We start from the raw sequence: 22,673 nt of genomic DNA, 5'->3' as shown, positions 1-22,673 counted from the left end.
CCGGCAGCACTCGTCCACGTGTCCGTGGTCTGGTGGACCTTGTCAGAAACGGCGTTGGTCAGGGCACGGATTATGTTGTCTGACATGTGCTGGTGCAGGGCTGGGACGGCACATCGGGAAAAGTAGTGGCGGCTGGGGACCGAATACCGAGGGGCGGCCGCCGCCATGAGGCTGCGAAAGGCCTCGGTCTCTACTAGCCTATAGGGCAGCATCTCCAGGCTTAGCAATCTGGAGATGTGCACATTAAGGGCTTGGGCATGCGGGTGGGTTGCACTATATTTGCGTTTCCGCTCCAGCGTCTGGGGTATGGAGAGCTGAACGCTGGTGGATGCTGTGGAGGATCGTGGAGGCGACGATGGGGTTTTTGTGGCAGGGTCCTGGGCAGGGGGCTGACTATCAGCTGACACAGGGGAAGGAGCAGTGGTGTGCACGGCCGGAGGTGAACGCACTTGTTGCCACTGAGTGGGGTGTTTAGCATTCATATGCCTGCGCATACTGGTGGTAGTTAAGCTATTAGTGGTGGAACCCCTGCTGATCCTGGTTTGGCAAATGTGGCACACCACAGTCCGTCGGTCATCCGGTGTTTCCTTAAAGAACCTCCAGACTTCTGAAAATCTAGCCCTCGCTGCAGGAGCCCTCGCCACGGGAGCTTCACTAGTTGACACATTTGGCGCTGATGCACCAGCTCTGGCCCTGCCTCTCCGTCTGGCCCCACCACTGCCTCTTCCAACCTGTTCTGGTCGAGGACTCTCCTCCGTCTCAGAAGCACTGTGTTCACCCGGCCTCTCAACCCAGCTTGGGTCTGTCACCTCATCATCCTCCGATCCCTCAGTCTGCTCCCCCCTCGGACTTCCTGCCCTGACAACAACTTCCCCACTGTCTGACAACCGTGTCTCCTCATCGTCGGACACCTCTTTACACACTTCTTCCAGTACGTCAACAAGGTCATCATCACCCACAGACTGCGACTGGTGGAAAACCTGGGCATCGGAAAATTGCTCATCAGCAACCGGACAAGTGGTTTGTGACTGTGGGAAGGGTCCAGAAAACAGTTCCTCAGAGTATGCCGGTTCAAATGGCAAATTTTGCTGGGAGGGGGCAGACTGGGGGGGAGGAGGCTGAGGTGCAGGAGCTGGAGGAGTGCCGATTTCGGTGACATGGGTGGACTGCGTGGAAGACTGACTGGTGGACAAATTGCTCGAAGCATTGTCGGCAATCCACGACATCACCTGTTCGCACTGTTCTGGCCTCAACAGTGCTCTACCACGAGTCCCAGTAACTTCAGACATGAACCTAGGGAGTGTAGCTCTGCGGCGTTCCCCTGCTCCCTCATCAGCAGGTGGTGTCTCACCCCGCCCAGGACCACGGCCTCTGACCCCTGCAGTAGTTGGTCGCCCACGTCCCCGCCCTCGTCCTCTACCCCTAGCCCTCGGGTTAAACATTTTGAAAATGAGAGTTATAACTTTAATTTTTTTTTACTTTTTTTTGTGGTTTTTTTTTTTTGTGTGTTTTTTAGTTTTTAAAACCAAACGATGCTATCCTATTGCTATGGCTATTTTCTAGCCAAGTATTAAAGCACACTACTATGCCAGATGAGATGACGCTGAGTTATGAAAAAAATAAACGTAAAATAAAAAAGGAAATGGCAGACTGTGCCTAATTGAAATCCAACCCCGGTCCCTAATAAATTTTCCCACTTCGGTCTTTGCGATGGATATGTGCGTCACTAAGCGCAAAACACAGTGGTCGCAAGTCTCACTCCAAATTGCTGACAATTTGCTAGTAGATGCACTGCAACAACTACAGCCACCAGCAGATCAACCAGAAATCAAATATATATAACGCTACTGTAGGCGTAAGTAAGCCGTTTGGATTCTCCTATGGCTATTTTCTAGCCAAGTATTAAAGCACACTACTATGCCAGATGAGATGACGCTGAGTTATGAAAAAAATAAACGTAAAATAAAAAGAAACTGGCAGACTGTGCCTAATTGAAATACAACCCCGGGCCCTAATAAATTTTCCCACTTCGGTCTTTGCGATGGATATGTGTGTCACTAAGAGCTAAACACAACGGTAGCAAGTCCCCCTGCAAATTCCTCACAATATGGTACTAGCTGCAATACTAGTGCCAGCAAGCCCAGCCACAAGCAAATAAAAAAAAAAGTATAACGTTATTGTAGCCCTAAGAAGGGCTGTTGGGTTGTTGTAGAATCACTCCTGCCTAACAGTAAGCTAATAGAACACCCTAACGCTTTCCCTGACCAGCAGCAGCTCTCTCCCTAGCGGCATCCAGACAGAGAATGATCCGAGCAGCGCGGGCAGCGGCTAGTCTATCCCAGGGTCACCTGATCTGGCCAGCCAACCACTGCTATCGACGTGTAAGGGTACCACGTCATGCTGGGTGGAGTGCAGAGTCTCCTGGCTTGTGATTGGCTCTGTTTCTGGCCGCCAAAAAGCAAAACGGCGGGAGCTGCCATTTTCTCGAGCGGGCGAAGTACTCGTCCGAGCAACGAGCAGTTTCGAGTACGCTAATGCTCGATCGAGCATCAAGCTCGGACGAGTATGTTCGCTCATCTCTAGTAATCACCTCTGCTCAACTGTTGTAATGCATTTCAAATGCTATTAAATCTCAGGCCAAAATGCAAAGCGTAAACGCAACCTGGCAGAAAAAAAGCCATTTTGTATGTTGCAATTTTCCAGCAGTAAAAGGCTGAATAGTACACATACCCATGTCATCCTAAGGGTGAAGACACACATGGCGTTTTTGGGCCGTTTTTACTAAGTGCGTTTTCAGATCCGTTTTTTAAAAACGCATGCGTTTTTGTCTGTTTTTCATTGCGCAATTTCGGGAAAACGGACAAAAACGCATGCGTTTTCAAAAAACGCATGCGTTTTTAAAAAAAAGATGCGTTTTTTAACGCATGCGTTTTTAACGATCTGAAAACGCACTTTTTAAGCACTCCGTTAAACGCATGCATTAAAAAACGCATCCGGTTTTTGTCAGTTTTTTTATTGAGCAAATTCGGAAAACCTGTCAAAAACTGATGTTTTTTTTAAAACGGATGCGTTTTTAATGCTTGCGTTTTTTTAATGGACTGCTTAAAAACGGACTAAAAACTGTGTCAAAACGCCATGTATGGCATCACCCTTAGGGTGATGACACACGTACTGCTTTGTCTGCGTTTGCAAACGGACCTGAGGGCGCGTTCACACGTTCCACTATCGTCACGTTCATAACGCGACGCTAGCGCACAGTGGGCGGGGCTCAGGCTGATCGCATATGCGTTTCCCGGAGCCTCTACTTTCTCCACAAGGTTATGAGCCTTTCACTGAGAGCCATGTGGATTTTTGTGTCTCCAATTTGCTAGAAAACAAAGCCACCATATTGCAAACGCAAACGCAGACAAAGCGGTGCGTGTGGCACCGGCCTATATAGGTGAGCTACACAATCAGGAGTGTTAGGGTGAAAACACGTGGTGTTTTTAGACCGTTTTTGGGCCGTTTTTAGTAGAGTGTTTTCAGATCGGAAAAAAAACGCATGCGTTTTTGACCAGTTTGAATTAAGATAATTGGTCAAACCTGTCAAAAATGCATGGGTTTTTTTTACGATCTGAAAAAGCACTAACTAAAAACGGCCTAAAAACGCCCGTGTTTTTACCCTTAGGCCATGAGTAAGGACATGAATTATATTGTCCGAAATGCGTAGGTCATTCCAGTGTTTTTCTCCCTCTTTTATGCTCAGGATACACACTTGTATCATGCACCTTAACCTGACGTAATAATGTTTTTAACTTTTTTAATGAAATAAAGGATTCAAATTTTTTTATGCTACGAGTGCTGGATCTTTCATAGTAACTTTTCTACTACTGCAATACTGAAGTTGGCACGGCTACTAACTGATCTCGGGCACCATCCACACTGAAGGAGGACACATAAAGAGAAATGATTCTTGAGCTGTTATACATCTATTTTTCTGTAGTTTATCACGGTGCTGTGTGTGAGCTGACTGCCTGTGCAGTAAATCATAGAAAAGGACCGACTACATTTTGGCTTGCCCAGACTGATGAAACACCGGCAGCAAACAATGGTCCATGAGCCTGAGAGCACCCAGCGTTTATGTGTGCATGAGGCCATGTAGATACACAGAATTATTGCTTTTACAATATTCTATTGAATGGTGGAGATGAAACTGCAGTAATTACTCCTGTGGCGGGGGGTTAACAATAATGCTTGGTACAACCCCTTTTAGATGCAACGGAGGGTGTGATCCCGCTACAAGGAATTTTCAGGAGTAAAAAAATATTACTGCTCTTTTTCAAAAACTGCCCCACACCTGTTGTGTGCAGTACTGCAATTCCATCAGGAGTGGAGCTGTTTTCTTGAAAGGAAGCAGCCATGTTTTTCCAATATTGTACAACCCCTTTAATTTCTCTAAATGTTACAGTCCTCACTTGCTTACTAATGCTAAAATAAGGTCCAAGATGAGATATAAAGCAGTTGAATTTTATTTGAACAGATGAAATGCAGTTTATCAAGCAACACATCCAGAATGGAGCCTCCTGGGATTACTTCCTGCTCATAGATACAGTTGTAGACATACTTTGGCACATCTGCTGTGTAGGTCTTTCAGTTGTTTATCCCACGGCTGGCCCCGGAGAGGCTCAGTTTATGTCCCTGTAACAGTGTGGATGCAGTGGATGCACAATTATTTTCTCCAAACATGTTAGATGACAACTTCCATGTCCATGCTGAAATTCAGTGATCACCACCACTGCAGGTCCTTGATACCAAGAACTACAAACCAGTGTTGATTAAAAAAACCTGTGTTCATCGGATATTCTACACGTACAGTTCATTATAAAAACATCAACACAACTTTTAAGATTTCTTTTTAATTTAATGTAACCTCCTTGATCCAGGCAATCTCCAGGTTATTTGAATTGATCAGCTATTCATAGAATGGGCTATCAACATGAGATTAATCGGGGGTTCAACACTCAGTCGTTTCCGGCAGTTCCCAGTGTTTGGCACATGATATATCATAGAAGTGTACCACCCAGTTGTTCCAGTAGCTTCAAGTGTTGGATCTTCATCAATTTGATATTGATACTACGGTTAGGTCCTAGACATCACTAACCTGACAAACCACTAAAGAGGATCTTGATTCCAATGTAGTTGGAATTTTCTCTCTGGAATTTAAGAATACACTTTCATCTAGTACCTTTTAAGCAGTTTCTGGAATTCTGATCTTTAGGCTGTATTCACATCTCCCCCTTCCCTTTTGTAAAGGCAATCCAGACGGAACCGGAAGGGGCCCAGTCCAGTCGTTTATGCGTTTCAATAGAAGCGCATGTGATTGGTAATGAGTGGCCAGTGTTTTGCATGGTTTACATTCTGTTGAATTGCGAATGCGATCGGGATGCGCCCATTCCCGATCCATCTGAATCACATTTTGAACCACAATTCAGACAGAACATGTAAACGCAGCCTATATCTCCCATTTAAATTTGGTTGTTAGTGGTCTAAGGGCAGTCACAATTGTAAAAAGTTCTCCAAGCCTCATTTCTAAATCCTACCCATTAGAACCGTCCATTTGGAACTATCCTACCCATTCTTCCAACTCACTCTTTGACAAATTACAATCTAGTTTCCAACCCAATCACTTCACCGAGACTGACCTGAGCAAAGTTTCTAATGACCTACTGTCTGCAAAGTCTTTGACACTTTCCTCCTGCAGACGCTATGTTCTCTTGACATCACTGATCTAGCCTTTTCACGGATGTCCTCATACCTCTCCAACCAGAAGTTGTGTCTATCACTCTCATACTTCTTCACCTTGCCCCCTATCTTTTGGCGTACCGCAAGTCTCTGTCCCTACTCTTCTCCATCTACAGCTCTAGTCTAGGAGTTGATTCAAGTCCCACAGCTTTCAATATCACTGGGAATTTTCTCTACGTTGCCTGTCCTTTCCTCTTTGTTTGTTTAAACTATTAAGTAATGATTACAATTTGATTATAATCTAAGTCACCGAGTTAAGTCACTAGCTGAACAGACATTGATTTTAAGAGTATATTGTAATACCACTTACCGTATAAACTCGAGTATAAGCTGACTATAGTATAAGCCGAGGCCCCTAATTTTACCACCAAAAACTGGGAAAACCTACTGACTCGAGTATAAGCAGAGGGTGGAAAATGCATTGGTCTTAGCCTCCCAGTGTATAGCCAGCCCCCTTAATTATACTGCCAGCCAGCCCCATGTGCCAAGCACATAAAAAAAACAAACTTCCATACTCACCTTTGAGCGGTTCCGATAATCTTCGCCGCTCCCTGATGCTCTGTTCCCCGGGGCTGGTCTTCTCTCTGTTGTAACAGCCAGCAGATACGCTTCCACACGATCTGCCGGCTGGTGCACACTATGATGCGGCGGTGTCGCCACTGATTACATAAATTGTACGCCGGCAGATCACATGGAAGCGTATCTGCCGGCTGTTACAACAGAGAGAGGAGGAGCCGCCGGAAACTGCACCGGACATCTGGCCTCCGGTGGGCGAGTATGGAAGTTTTTTTTTAAATTGACTCGTGTATCAGCCACTGTGAGGTTTGTCAGCACATTTTTTTATGCTGAAAAACTAAATCTGGGTTAAGGGTGCATTAAGGACACAAGTCCAATTAGGCATAATATATGTGCAATACTTAAAGTGAACCTGTTACCAGGGACCCTTGTTTTCACTAAAGACAGGTTACAGAAGCCCATTACAGCTGCATTGCAAATATGTCCACTTTCTTTAAGTATTTGCATTACAATGCAATTGTGTGTTAGAACTTACCTTGCACCCTGACAGACTCCTCTGTGTAGTCCCAGGGGTTGGGCTTTGGTTTGGATGCATTTCAAAACAATATGTCACTTGTCTGCAGCTGCAGACTGCTCTGCTCTCACCTTTGTGCTCCTGTACATCTCCTCCCTCCCCCACTGATGTCAGCTTACCAGGCTGTGAGCTGTGTGGTGTACAGGAGCACAAAGGTGGGGGCTGGGAGCTGAGTAGTCGGCAGCACAGACAAGTCACATCTTCTTTTTTGAAATGCACAAAAAAGGGACTACACAGAGGATTCTGTCAGGGTGCAAGGTAAGTTATAACACACAATTAATGCAAATGCTTAGAGAAAGTAGAAAGGCATATTTGTAATGCAGCTGTAATGGGCTTCTGTAACCTGTCTGTTGTGTGTCAACCCTTACTGATAAAGCAATATATGCATTTTGATTAAAGAGCTTTGTTTTTCATTTGAATAAACTTTGGTTTGTAGCTCAAATTCCATTTTTTGTTTTTCTGCAGTCCTGGGACGACGTTTGAGCGACCTCCAGGGATTGTTATATACATGGAAATCAATTTTGGATAAAATAACAGATTTCCAGAGCGTCTATTATTCATATCCTCCTTCTCCTGCCATTTTCTAAAACTTAACATGGACAAAACGTAACATAATTTTTCCAACACCTAACCATCACAAATCCCCAATCAACTGCTTTGGAGAAATATTTGTCTCCTCTATGAAGCTTCACATCCAGGCCCTTAAGACAACCCACCTGAAGATCATCTCTCACATCTGACCTTTCCTCCATCCAGAGTCTACAAAATTACTAGTCCATCTAGTGGCAAGTTCCTATAGAGCTTTAATAACGAAATGACACCCTTCCTTTAACTAAAAAATGTTTGCCTTACATCCCCATGAATAAACTTGATGTTATATTACCTGGCATCAGAGCAAGTGTGTTCTGCTCTGCCTCCCCTCTCTATCTACTCCTCTCCATGTCCCATGCTTCTTCTTAGCAGGTCATGTGACCAGGGTAATGTCATCTGAGGTCATTTATCCAGTTACATCTGCAACATCTCTACCCAATGTATGTATTCGATCACATGGCATGATCATAGTATGCCTCCATGGCTTTTTTACTCCTCCCAATCCTGCATGGAGGCGGCTGTGATTTCATGTGATCAAAGCTCTTTTCCCAATATTTCACATAGCAGCATGTTCTATAGTAGTGAGACCTGTCAATGAGGCGGAGCAGTTCAGTAACCGCTGAATATACAGGGCTTCATCGGACTCATATCAGGCAAATAGAAGTTTACAAACCACATGCACATACAGTACCTAGAACGCCGGGTGTGCCTGGGCAAGGTGATTGACCCGCTCTTCTGGTGTAACTTTGTGCGCTGCAAAGGATTACATTCACATCAAAATCCACACAACTTATGTAGTGTATGCAGAAAATAAAACAAAGAACTCTTCATGGGTTTATTAACAGCAGCAAATATTTCCAAGGTATACATTAGGTTATAGTAAATTTGTAGAGACTTTACTTGCCATTAAGACTTATAGCTCTATGCACATTTTCGATTCCATTAAGCATAAAAGTAAAAAATATATACACACACAACTAGAATAAAAGCAGAGGGCTCGCTAAAGACAATATTACACATTCAGTATAGTGGTTAACACAGGGAAAGTATTGCTTCATTCCTTGCCATAACAGACAAGTAATTCAGTATCGGACAGCAGTTCTGGGACACCTGTCTGAAAAGTGCATACATACTACAATATTTCAAGAATGGGAAGGCCTTCCCTTGGCAATAGCTGGAGATACACATCTTACAAAAAATGCTCCCCTTTAGATCCTAGTTGGCACTAAAAAAAGGTCGGTTTGTGCAGTCATGACCTATACTTTAAAACCTTGTAACCTTAAAGGAAACCTAACACTTAAAAATGCTAGTTCTAACCCTCAAATACATTGCACCTGCTCAAGGTGAGCTGGTGCCGGAGCATATTTTCATTAATTCCAGAAACCGCCGATTGCATTATTAAACTGTTTTATACCTTATATTGCAAGCACGCTTCGGCGCACCATGACAGGGCTCGGCGCACACCATGTGCGCGACCCTGCGCCTGATTCGGGAGAGCTGGTGACGTCACCAAGCTCCGGGCACACTCGCGTCTGCGCAAGTTTGAACGGCCGGCTTTGCATGCGAAGTTGCGCATGGGCGAGTGTGCCCGAGAGCTCGGTGACGTCACCGGCTCTTCCTAATCAGGCGCACACACACGGTCCCGTGCATGGTGCGCCGAAGCGTGCTTGCAATATAAAGTATAAAACAGTTTAATAAAGCAATCGGCGGTTTCTGGAATTAATGAAAATATGCGATGTATTTGAGGGTTTGAACTACCATTTTAAGTGGTAGGTTTCCTTTAAAGCGAGTTTGGCCTGAGAAACCTTTGCTTATGGGATTTTCCAGACTGAACTTTGAATTGCTGATCCAGTGATTCAAGGGTCTATCCAGAAAGCGCATGGAGCGAGTTTCTAGGAACAAAATCGCTTGGGGGCAACAGCCTTGTGTAATTGGATATTGCTCTGTGCAGGAGACCTTAAACTCAAGGATTCTGGAGATGGAAATTTCTCTGGCACAGTCTTTTCAAAGTTATTTCCATAGTACTAATGAAAAATTTCTCCTTAGAAAACATGAACAAATAATCATAAGTCAATATTTCAAGCCAGGGAAAAATTATATTTAAAAAAATAAAATGCAAATCTAGTTCCTTGAACTCTCCTCTCAGCTCATTCAAATTTATGGGCAATATTTCGAGGTTATCTGTATAAATCACTGCAGCCGTTTAATTAACCATGGGGGCTGCGACTACAAAACATATATACTGTTTATGCCATTCAGAATCTGTATATAAAAGTAGTGCCAAGTCCAAAGGGCACTGCAGTCTCCATAGATCAGGATATTGGTATCCACAGATTAACAAAGGAGCACTCCGGCACTACTTAAACAACGTCTTATACCTAAAATTGGAGAGACGCAAGATACATGGATTACTGTATCTCAGCATAATAGTAGGCAGGACTCAGTGAGACTATTTTACACAGAGTATCTTTTTAAAATATGACACAAAAGACAACAGCTCAAGAACTTATATCTTGCAAACTGGCTGTGCAATTTGAATTAAAAGGGTTCTGAAGTAGGAAAAAAATTGATTCAGATCTATCTAAAATGTTAAATAATTTGCCACACTGATATACTTTATTGCACGAAGGTGCTCCAATTGCCCACCATCTGCCCCAGCTGTTCCATTTATGACTTTTATTTGACAAAATGGTTTCCTGCATTAATATGTTACCACGGCTCTGGATGACCAGCTCAGTATTGGGCTACCTGCAGACAAGCATGTCTACTCCCGGGCCACTACCTACACACACCGCCGTTTTTGAGGTTGGTGTCTCATCAGTGTGTTTCCTTACTGAGCTGTTTGTATGCAAAAATTATCCATCTTTATGTAAATCCACAAAAAAAAAGCCCAGGAGGCTGGCAAATGATGTTACTAGCTTGTCCCAATCCCCTTTAAGGGTCATATCATGTGGTCATCTATAAACTGATCCACAAATACAGCCAGCACTTAGATGATGCCTTTGTGCCGTCATTATTTTTCACATTCCCATAGACTTCTATGGGAAAGCTCTAACCACAAGCACAGGTAAAATAGGACCTGCTCTGAATTTTCTACTTACGGATTAGTGAAAAACATGTTCATGGCTCCATTGTAATAAATAGGTCAATGTGCCATCCGCAAAGAATAAAATAAAGAGATAAGACACGGATGAAACCATTTGTGCGCACAAGTAACCTTAGACTCACGCACACAAATGTTTTTGGTCGTTTGCTGTCCTTCGTTTCATAGGCAACATAGCAGCTTGTACACACAGACATGGTTTCCCATGCCCCATATGTAAATAGACTGCCCGAGTAACAAATTATAGAGCAGGTCCTATTCCTCTACAAATGTGTTTCTTGGGCAGTCCCTTTCTATAGGCATTGATGGGTAAGTGGAGCTCACACCGATGACACAGGCCTGCTATTGCATGGAGGTAGCCTTGTAGTCAGTCCCCTTCACACTCACCACTGGAGACTCTTGTGTGTCCCACAAACTAGATTTGGCACTGCCAGGACCATGTTCTTTGTATACTTTGAATGTACTAAGAACATACATCCTTTCCGATTTCCAGTACAGTACAACAGTTATTTGTGTGTAGTTACAATCAATATAGGAGAACAAACAATAGAGAATACTCCATCTTTCTCTAAAAGCGAGAAAATTCGATAAAGTTACATATAACCCTCACTGAATGACATCGGGTTAAGGACAAAAAGGTCATTTTTCCAACTCTCTGCAGGGGTGGCCAATTTTAATGGATGCAAAAGAGTTGGAGCAGAGGGAGAACGGTCCCCTTTAAAGGGCGTTTCTCTGACTTTTTAATGTACATGGCATCAGTAAAGGTTCTGTACACAATCTGGGCCTAGTGTCCAATGTCTACTGCTCATGCCTGGACATTGGACCATGCATACATGCTTGCTGCCAGAGTCTATTCACCCTCTCAAAGAGAAACAAGCAAGTATTTGTGGACTTTGTGGTTTACAGAGGGCAAAGTGTTACTTGGCATTAAGGATATATTCATCAAAACCTGTCGATCCTTACATAACCCCTCCTTAACCGGCTATTATGTCACAAATACAGCAGATCCTTTAGTAAATACATGCAAGACTTACTGTTGGCACATCCTGAACATTTGAGCATACCCATAGTGTTTACCAATACATGGCATACTTTGTGTGGAGTCTGAATGCAGCTTTTAGGAATCCTAGCACTTGTTGCAGGAACATCCCTATTCAGATGCATGGAAGGGATTTTCATCCACAAACATTACTGCCATATGTGAACAAACCCTCAGGGACACTACCACGGTCAGCCTGTGAAAAACTGACCAACCACAGTGGAGAGGACAGGACTCTGCGCATCATGACATAAGTGATATATGACACAAGGAGTCCCTTCTTTCCTGCTATAATCATGAACACAGTTTTGGTGTTTTTTTGTCTTCGAGGAATCGGGGACTCCTTCAATCATATCGTGCCCTAACCCTTTTCTTAAAGGGTTTAAAGACTGTCCCCTAACGTATTTAGCTAAATCAACCTCAGCCATCATGTTCAAACAACCCTGTAAAGACACTTACAGTCCACAAACATGAAAGTCTGTATGTTCCTAACCTCCTACAACCTTTCAATATGGCTTTATCAATAAGGGATAGTTAGCCTCTATGTGAGAGACCAGCAGCGCAAACCTATACAAACATAAAAGAGAAATGGTTCATACAATCAAGCGGAGCCTGCATGTACTATAACAGGATCATTGGCAACATCATAACAGCTATATTACATTCTGTAAACATAAGGATAATACTTGCAGATCTGAAAAAGGCAATATTTACAGTTTTTGGTTAAATAATGTGTTTCAGCTTGCAGTGTATATATGTATATTTCAATTTGACGTATTGTCACTTTCAATCACTTAGAATATAAGAAATGATAGCTTGTTTAGATAGGTCTGTCCCTAAATATGTGAAGTCTAACCGTTTATAACAAATTACTTAAAAGTACGACTCAAAATTGTAGTCAGCGGAGGATGCTGCGTGAGCAGCCAGCGATGGATAACACCGGGTCACCTCGGTCTTACTGCCGCTTAATAATTTGGAACGGTACTGAAACCATGAGCTAGGCAAGTACTAGTAAACCAAAATGTAGGACCAGTAAGGCAACAAGCTAGATTTAAAGCAGCACTAATGTACATCCCTAAGTTTAACTATATACAGGGATGTGTATTAACATATATACATAGTATGTAAACTCGCAAATATACGCAACCCCTGCCAGTGTGAGGCGGCTACAGATACGCAAGCTGCTTGACACGTTTCACTGCACGGGGTAAAATGAAGTGCAACACAGAAAAGCTTCCCTTAACATAAAAAAATAAGTGTGCAAATTTTGTTCTGTTCTACACATAATAAAAATACCACTCTATTTAGGTTACCATACAGCAATACAAAAGACCCCCCTCCCCCATATTTGTGTTTTTAAAACACAAAACATTACAGTATACCTTTCCTTTCCAAAACCATCTAAAAAGGCACTAAGGGTAGGAATGACAGGTAACAAAAACATGAAATGAAGCAAGGACGGGATTATCTTCAGTCCGGTCGAAAGATTGGATACTTTGGTAAGAACTCTATTAATATGACCTGAAAACAAAACACATAAGAGATCGTCAAGTTCCTCTATGCTCCACATATGTGCAATCAATATTTTTCTAAAGGACATCTACCGTAGTTCCTCAGGGTTTCTTATTATAACTCTATATGTTGTATAAAGTTATGCCAACTACCCAGGTGCGTTAAAGCTATATATTTTAACACTTTCACGACCCGTGACGCAATAGCATATCACAGGTCGGCTGCAAATGCATCTTGCCGAGGATAGTCGCTCCCCGTGACGTCATCTGGGAGCGGCTATCCGTCACCATGACATCCTCGGGTCTTCTGAAGACCGGAGGCTGTCTCGTTTTAATCCTTTCTTTACAATGTGCTATCAGAACATTGTAATGAATGAGGAGGAGAATCCCCATATACTGCCATACAATAGTATCGATCAGATAACCTAGGGAGTCTGAAAAATAGTCAAGTAAAAATTTAAAAAAGTTAAAAAAAATTTATAATAAAAACATAAAAATTAAATCGCCCCTTTCCCTAGAACTGATAAATATAAATAAACAGTGAAAATCACAAACACATTAAGTATCGCCGCGAACGAAAATGCCCGATCTATCAAAATCTAATAACGGTTTTCAATGCATTTAACCCCGTAATGGAAAATAGCGCAGAAAATCGAGAATGGCACTTTTTTTGCCATTTTGAAAAATATTTTTAAAAAATCAAAAGTGATCAAAAGGTCGTACAGTCCTAAAAATGATAGCAATAAAAACTTCATCAGAAGTCGCAAAAAACGACACCACCCACAGCTCCGTATACCAAAGTATGAAAGTTATAAGAGCCAGAACATGGCAAAATTAAAAAAAAAAAATTCTACACAAGTTTTTAATTTTTGTAACTGTATGAAAACCTAAAACCTATTCAAATTTGTTATCCCCCGTGATCGAACTGACCCAAAGAATAAATTAGACATGTAATTTGTGGCGCACAGTAAAAGCCTTAAATTCCAAGCCCACAAGAAAACGCCGGAAAATGCGTTTTTTCCCCCAATTTCAATGCATTTTGATTTTTTTCCCCACTTCTCAGTACACGGCATGGAATAATAAATACCATCACTATGAAGTGCAATTTGTTACACAGAAAACAAGCCGTTGTTTGAGTTTATAGGGCGATAGTCACAGCGACAGACCAATGTTCTCGATTCCGTGACTGCCAAGTCTAAGGAGCCAGATCGAGGAAAATTTACTTTTTTTTATTTTTCTTACTTGCCCCCGGTCTGGCTGCCCTGACTGTTTGTTCTAACATCAGACTACAGTTGAACAGTGAAAACGCCACACATGATAGCAACGAGCTATGCAAAGCATAAGACCATGTTATGTTAATACATTAAAACAGAATTCTGGTATGTAAGGTTTCTATAGAAAGTTTATAGTAATCACGGTGGTAAATAATTTCCCATAATGGGATTATAAAGTTTTATCTAATATCTATAAACCAAAAAAAAAAAAAAAAAAAAAAAAAGACACTCCCACAATCGCTACTTACTATTACTGGAATGACAGGGCAAGTTCATATAGCCCCATCTGTCAGAGTTACATTTTGCAGTAATAAGCATATGTCACACACATACAAGTGGTGCCATGTGTGACCTGGCTCTCCTAAAATATTTGTCTATTATACTTTTAATGGTGGAGATGAAGGATGTCATTTATCTCTCCAATATACAATACTCACATATTCCATCATATTGTTTGATTCACATTTCCGCCTGCTGAGTTTCCAGTGCAAGCCGAGCTAAAAACCCAAAAAATATACATTAGAAACGGCTTCATATAATTGCAAAATGTAATTATAGATCCATCATCTACCTTGTGATATAATCGGTTATTCTCCCAGTCCAACAATTTATGAATAGATCTTCTTGTCTAGAAAAATAATGAAAAAAAAAACGTATTATACAAAAATAACTGTTTTGGGGATTTAAAAAAAAAAAAAATAAATTCTCAAAAGGGGCTCTCCCTTCCCTATTAGGTGGCACCACCAACAATCACTTGCAATCAGTTTGCAGAATGAATGCCTTGTGGCGCCAACACAGGGAAGATTTGACAATAGACACCACCCATGTAAATGTATTGGTTCCATGAGTGGCCACAAGGTGAGGATCCTGAACATCAAAACAAGTCGATAAATGACCCTACAACAATTATGAAATAAACGGTAAATGAAAGCATCACCATGTAAACGTTGCTTACCCTTTTGTTCAGGCATATAACAGGCCATAAACTTAAACCTAATGTACAACAGCAGCAAATACAGCCACACAGCAGCCACTTCACATTGAGAGGGAGATTCTTCCTCAAGCATGTATTCACACGTCCCATACTGATTTTAAATTCTTCAGGGGCAACCTGCAGGTACAAAGCACATTCTCATTACAAAGAGCAATGCAGATTTTATCTTAACACACTGACATCAGAGGAGCTCTGTGGTCTCTTCATTACCAGACCCTGCTCCATACATAACCAGTGTACCGCTTCTATATAAACGGACAGCACTGTGACTGGTAGAAGGTTTGCGGCACTTGTTCAGGCACCGCGTTCACTTGGCGGATTGGTACTGATGCCAGGAGTCCCCTCCCCTCCATCTCCGATGTTGATGGCCCTTTCTAAAGACGAGCTATCCATCAGTGTTGTGAAGTCATGAGCCAAAACTTCTGAATCCTATAATCTTCCACATTTCAACTCCTACATCAGCCTCGACTCAGACTCCTTCACAAATGGTTGCGTCAGATAGTGATTTTATTTAATTCAAATGGCTGCATTCATGCAGTCCGGGCCCCTTTAAATCAGAACTTTCAAGAGAACAAATGTAATTAACTTAATAACATTATAATATAAATGCACCTACAAAAAAAATGATCATGGGGAACTGATCAGACGCTATGGACAAATGATCACCAAATGTACTAGGCCGTGTTTTTTACACTGGGTGTAGAAGTGTAACAGATGTCAGAAATGGCTTATTATACCGGCTCAAAGATGCACCTGCAAAAATACCACACATGTACAAAATAGGTCTAATCTCACTTATGAGACAAAACTGTGAAGTATTGAAGTACTGAAAATAAAATATTTAAAAATAATTTAATTCATTTGTAAAAATGATATTGGCGGAGGTTTGCTTGCTAGGTCATGTCTTCACATAATTTTTCTGTATATATCTGTTTTATCTTAAGTAGTAGATAAGAGGGAACATTCAGCTCCTACTTGTCTACAATGAAAGGCAGAATTACTTCCTCCAGGCATCTTCTTTTTCAAACATTGTTAAATAGGGGCAATAATATTTTATGACAGGATACAAGGAGGGCAACAAACAGAAAAACCAAGCAATACTCAGCAGGCTTAGTCTGGCCTGAAAAAAAGCCAAGAGCGGCCATAATGCCACTATCAATCACCAGACAACACCCAGAGAAGTGTTTATGACTCTCAATGCTGGGCTTATCTCTTCATACAATGTCTTATTGTTGGAGGTATTAGAAAAGGAAACTGCAGTCTTCCCCAAGGCCCAGGAGCTCGCCCTTTCTTCCACTTGAACAATGTACAGGCCTCAACCCAAACCAACAGTGGTTACTTTTTTTTCTTTTCCAAATGTGTAATAGCCATTTTACCACATGTAAAATACACCACACCTCAAATAAGCCTACAATGGGGTATGCAAATTCTCCACAACTACCAGGGGGAAAAATAGGGGTGTTCTAGGACAGGTGAGGGGGGGGGGGGGCACAGACATTTGTCTTTTATTTTAAAGGAAATCTACCATCTAAATCTAGCCTGATAAACCAGGGGCACTTACTCATAGATTCAGGCACTGTGACTGTGGTAGTCTTCTTATATTTGTTATTCATGGCTTCCTTGCTTCTAAAATCAACTCTTAAAATTCCGTGCTGCAGATTCACAATAATCAGTACATGTCTCACCCAACCCCCTTTGCTTATTGTGACAGCCTGGGAAGTTGCAGCACTACCCACCAAAGCCCTTCAGGCACCTGGTCACAGCACGGTGAGCAAGCACACTGTAGCTGAGGCTTGGCCTCCAATGTAGAGGGAAGGACTGCTCACTCCCTCTCCCTGCTCCACCCAGCCGTGTGCTCTGCAAGGGATCCAGGGCAAGCACACAGCCATGTGAATGAGGCTGTACATTTAAATGAACCCACCCACAATTAAAAACTATTAAAAAGCAATGGCTGACATCAGGTGATTTGCATATAAGTTTACAAAACACAGAGTCAGTCCTGCCTCACTGTTCCTGATTGACAGGTCTCACTGCTAGGGCATGCTGCTGTGCGGAACATTGAAGGAGAGCTCTTACCTTATTGGGCATGAGCCACCATGGGGGATGGGGTGTATGGGATAAGAAATATGCATTTATATATATTTTTCTTCCAGATCAACATGAATATTTTATAAATAGAACTACATTCTGCAGTTGTCACTTGTAGATGATGACATTCCATATGAAGGTTGGTCACACTACTATTGTCCCATGTGTTTATAACAACCACTACACAACACCAGCAGTAAACAAACCCACTGACTTATGTGGTGCTTCAGGTTTTGCTAGACAATGCAAAAAGTATTAGTTCAGCTCACCTCTTCCAATCAATTCACTCCCGCGCACGGAGCAACACACATCCCATGGACCTAGGGCATACGAATCCAGACGAGAAAAATAGCGCTTGAGGAGATGTATAATATAAAATCTTCTTTATTCAATCCAAGTAAAAACTGACACATGGCTTGGTACATAGTTGAGTGGACCGGCAGGTTTAAAACCAATGCGTTTCGCTCCTTGCAAGCTTAGTCATGGTTTAACCTCGCAAGGAGCGAAACGCGTTGGTTTTAAACCTGCCGGTCCACTCACCTATGTACCAAGCCATGTGTCAGTTTTTACTTGGATTGAATAAAGAAGATTTTATATTATACATCTCCTGAAGCGTTAGTGCTATTTTTCTCGTCTGGATTCAGGTTTTGCTACATGGATAGAAAAAAAATACTAAAATATGCAGCTTTATTCTTTTTGTTATATTTACCAACAAAATGGCATCTGAATGGGGTCCCAGCTTTGCCTTGACTTGGGATCTGTGCTGAAACATCCCATCACTGCCTCTGTAAAGTGATAGGTCATTGGTATAAAAAGTACCAAGATAATCTAGGAAAACCAGGCATGGGTTTTCCTAAAACACAATGGGGGAAGATTTATCATTGCTTCTACGCCAGTTTTCCGGTGTAGAAGCAGTGTGATAACCGCAAATTCTGCAGAGTGCAAGAAATTGCACTTAAAATAGCAATTACGCCACCGCTACGCCATGTAGAGGAGCATGGTGGAGGGGGGTGGGCATGGGGTAGTTTTTAAGCAAAGCTACGCCAGGTTAGACATGGTGTAGTTCGCCTCAGTGGCTGCAATCAAACGCCAGTGTATGTCAAGTCTCCACCTATGTATGAAACCCCACACTAGAATTAAGACACAAAGAATAGTCGCAGAATAAGATTGCACTTTGAACTGGTGTTGTATATTATTGGTAGGTCAACTGAAAGGGGAAATCCCCTCTCCTAAGGTTTTAAAGTGGATAATAGTTGAGATCCCTGAAGGTCAGCAGTATTGTCAATATGGCAGGAGCTGAGCTGCTCACTTTCTTATGGGGACACCTCTACATGCCCATTTACATGCAAGAAGCAATTCTGCAGTAACTAAAGTCCCCATTATAAACAGTATGGCAAGTAGGCTTTCCCACTACCAGCAGGTAAACTGCACTGGGAGCAGCAAGCTCTGAGAATAACAAGCCCTACAGACCTAAAATAAAATTGATGACTAGTGACTGATAGGTCACTAGGTGGATAGCCCCTTAAAAAGGAAACCTATAGTAGTAACAAACCCACTGTGCATAACAATATAATAGTTTACATAAACACACTTACCTTTCCTGTTAAGATGGAAGGGAATTCTGCATCAAACTTGTTGCTCAAACCAAATCTAAAAGAAAGAGAAAGATACCCAAATTTAGACCAGTGAAACCTTACAAAGGATATAGAGATATCTGCATTTTGCACACAAATCCAATGACACATCTGCCACGTGCGCATAGTGGATTTCATGACCAAGACTTTTCCATAAATTACACAAAAAGGTCCTAAATATCTAAAAAATAAAGGGTGGCCAAAACCAATGTCCCATTATTTATTCTCACAGAAAATGAGCCTCCATCAAATGAGTCTGGCAGCAGCTTCTCCCCCTCTCCTCATCTATAATACATGCACACTCAGCTGCTAATATAGCATCACTCCCATTAAATACAGATTGGTGAGGCATGAGTTATAAACAGGTATGGAGGCGGGTGGGCTATGTACAGGTATGGAGGCGGGTGGGCTATGTACAGGTATGGAGGCGGGTGGGCTATGTACAGGTATGGAGGCGGGTGGGCTATGTACAGGTATGGAGGCGGGTGGGCTATGTACAGGTATGGAGGCGGGTGGGCTATGTACAGGTATGGAGGCGGGTGGGCTATGTACAGGTATGGAGACGGGTGGGCTATGTACAGGTATGGAGACGGGTGGGCTATGTACAGGTATGGAGGCGGGTGGGCTATGTACAGGTATGGAGGCGGGTGGGCTATGTACAGGTATGGAGGCGGGTGGGCTATGTACAGGTATGGAGGCGGGTGGGCTATGTACAGGTATGGAGGCGGGTGGGCTATGTACAGGTATGGAGGCGGGTGGGCTATGTACAGGTATGGAGGCGGGTGGGCTATGTACAGGTATGGAGGCGGGTGGGCTATGTACAGGTATGGAGGCGGGTGGGTTATTTACAAGCAACGGCAGATCTTCATATAGGCAGTTTCCCAGGGGCCCACACCAGCCCAAGGCTTCAGACACGCTATACTCACCTTTGGCTTCTTCTCCCTGCGGCTCCGTCTTCTCCTCTTCCAGCCCCTGTGCATCACTATGACATGTCTGCTGCGGCCAGTTCATTTATGGGGGGGGGCTGTTTCTGCTGCGGCCAGTTCATTTATGGGGGGCTGTTTCTGCTGCGGCCAGTTCATTTATGGGGGGGCTGTTTCTGCTGCAGCCAGTTCATTTATGGGGGGGCTGTTTCTGCTGCGGCCAGTTCATTTATGGGGGGGCTGTTTCTGCTGCGGCCAGTTCATTTATGGGGGCTGTTTCTGCTGCGGCCAGTTCATTTATGGGGGGCTGTTTTTGCTGCGGCCAATTCATTTATGGGGGGCTGTTTCTGCTGCGGCCATTTCATCAGAGGGGTTCATCTGCTGCGGCCATTTCATCAGAGGGGTTCATCTGCTGCGGCCATTTCATCAGAGGGGGGCATCTGCTGCGGCCATTTCATCAGAGGGGGGCATCTGCTGCGGCCATTTCATCAGAGGGGGGCATCTGCTGCGGCCATTTCATCAGAGGGGGGCATCTGCTGCGGCCATTTCATCAGAGGGGGGCATCTGCTGCGGCCATTTCATCAGAGGGGGGCATCTGCTGCGGCCATTTCATCAGAGGGGGGCATCTGCTGCGGCCATTTCATCAGAGGGGGGCATCTGCTGCGGCCATTTCATCAGAGGGGGGCATCTGCTGCGGCCATTTCATCAGAGGGGGGCATCTGCTGCGGCCATTTCATCAGAGGGGGGCATCTGCTGCGGCCATTTCATCAGAGGGGGGCATCTGCTGCGGCCATTTCATCAGAGGGGGGCATCTGCTGCGGCCATTTCATCAGAGGGGGGCATCTGCTGCGGCCATTTCATTAACGGGGGGGGGGGAGAGATCTGCTGCGGCCATTTCATTATTAACGGGGGCATCTGCTGCGGCCATTTCATTAAACGTGGGCTCTGCTGTGGACATTTCTTTAAAGGGAACCTAACAGTAGAAATTGACCTAATAAACCACTACCAGTATGTTGCCAAGCAGCTGAGCACCTTACAGATTGTGTTACTTTCATGGCCCAGTGCGGTGGCATCAACCAGAAAATCAACTTTGAAGTGAGATGTAAACCAATTGTATGTATAGTCAAGGAGGTAGAGATTTTAACACTGTAATTGATGGTCCTGCATCCAGAGACATCACTAAAGGCGGCATCTACAGGCGCGGAGGCGCGGGCGCCATCTACAGGCGCGGACGCCATCTACAGGCGCTGAGGCGCGGGCGCCATCTACAGGCGCTGAGGCGCAGTCACGGCTTCTTACAATGTAGGAGACTTGTACAATAACACATGCGCAAGGTTTGAAGCTCGCGCGACAAAATGACGTCACCGAGGCCGGCGCATCATCCTGAGAGCGGAGAGACTCTCGCATTTGCCCACCGCCAAGGTAATGCCCACCAATAATGCTGACTATATGAGCTTTTGCCTGAGTATATGAACTGTTGGCAGAATACTCAGCATATGAGCTGGTACTTGTAGTACTCCAGCAGTATACTGCATATAACAATGAGAAATGTAAAATGAGAAATACTATAGTCATGAGGCTGGAGTACTACAAGTACCAGCTGATATGCGGAGTATATGAGCTGGCACTTGTACTCTGGCCTCATGGCCATAGTACTTCTCATTGTACCCCTTTATTTTGCAGTATATGAGCCACATAATAATCAGCACCATATACTAAAAACAGGGAGAAACTGAGAACTGTTGAGGAAGAGCTTCATGTGTGTCTTTCCACCATTCCTGCCAGGATATCCCTTTTGTGTTTATCGAAACAGGCCCAGGTTTCACACTGAGTGAGTAAAATGAATTTAGAATTTATATTGTTAACTATATGTATAATATGACTGTTTTAGTGTCATTTTGTGCTATTTTGGTTGGTGGTGTGCCCCAGGATTTTCTAAGTATAAAAAGTGTGCCGCGGCTCAAAAAAGGTTGAAAATCACTGATCTACAGGAGCGGAGACGCGGGCGTCATTAACAGGCGCGGAGGCGCGGGCGTCATCTACAGGCGCGGGCGTCATCTACAGGCGCGGGCGTCATCTACAGGCGCGGGCGTCATCAACAGGCGCGGGCGTCATCTACAGGCGCGGGTGCCATCAACAGGAGCGGAGGCGCGGGCGTCATCAACAGGAGCGGAGGCGCGGGCGCTATTTACAGGCACAGAGGCGCGTGAATGTGTCTTAACTATATTTGAGGTGACATGAGGCACAGGGCCAGCAGGGTTAGGACACTAGCTTGTACACCACCCCTGTCACCAGTCAGGTCCTGAGTACCGCCTGGGGGTCCATCCCCCCGCAGTCTAGTGTGTACACAGGCCTGCTCCCAGCCGCAGCCCCTCTGTAACTGCCTCCGCCTCTTACACGGTAATGTGTCCGGCTCCCCTCACCACCACTGGATCCGGAGCGTATCTGAGCAGGTGCTCTTCATCCACCACTCGGCCGGCACCTGTTTCCCGGTCCTCGCCCTCCTCATCTTCTTCTTCATCTAACTCATAAATGGTATCAAAGTCCGCCATGTTGGGAAGCAAGAAGCTCATGACGTCACCACAACACGGAGCGGGGAGTGCGGGCGCGTCATGTGACGGAGGCGGGGCTAATCCGGCAGACGT

At 43.9% G+C, this 22,673-nt stretch overlaps 1 protein-coding gene across 1 annotated transcript; it reads right to left on the bottom strand.

The window, feature by feature from the left end:
* Positions 1–8,283: 8,283 nt before the first annotated feature.
* LOC140077916 (cysteine-rich hydrophobic domain-containing protein 2-like) lies at positions 8,284–22,673 on the bottom strand. Its single transcript, XM_072125529.1, has 6 exons — positions 22,426–22,673; positions 19,067–19,121; positions 15,345–15,500; positions 14,961–15,017; positions 14,827–14,886; positions 8,284–13,125 (listed from the first exon to the last, which is right to left on the bottom strand). The coding sequence occupies exons 1-6, from the start codon at positions 22,599–22,601 to the stop codon at positions 13,075–13,077; spliced, it is 555 nt and encodes a 184-aa protein (XP_071981630.1). The 5' UTR covers positions 22,602–22,673; the 3' UTR covers positions 8,284–13,074.

The sequence above is a fragment of the Engystomops pustulosus genome, chromosome 9, assembly GCF_040894005.1.
Source record: "Engystomops pustulosus chromosome 9, aEngPut4.maternal, whole genome shotgun sequence".
Lineage (NCBI taxonomy): Eukaryota > Metazoa > Chordata > Amphibia > Anura > Leptodactylidae > Engystomops > Engystomops pustulosus.
The sequence above is the reverse complement of the archived record's forward strand: the minus strand, read 5'-3'. Positions and strand labels throughout refer to the sequence as shown.

Bases quoted from the DNA above. Each gene is read 5' to 3' on its own strand.
- LOC140077916 (XM_072125529.1), bottom strand. From the start codon at position 22,601: ATGAGCTTCTTGCTTCCCAACATGGCGGACTTTGATACCATTTATGAG. The intron at 19,122-22,425 runs GTAAGAGGCGGA...TCTTTCTTTTAG, and splicing joins GGAGCCGGACACATTACCGT to ATTTGGTTTGAGCAACAAGT. The intron at 15,501-19,066 runs GTAAGTGTGTTT...TTGTACCTGCAG, and splicing joins CTTCCATCTTAACAGGAAAG to GTTGCCCCTGAAGAATTTAA.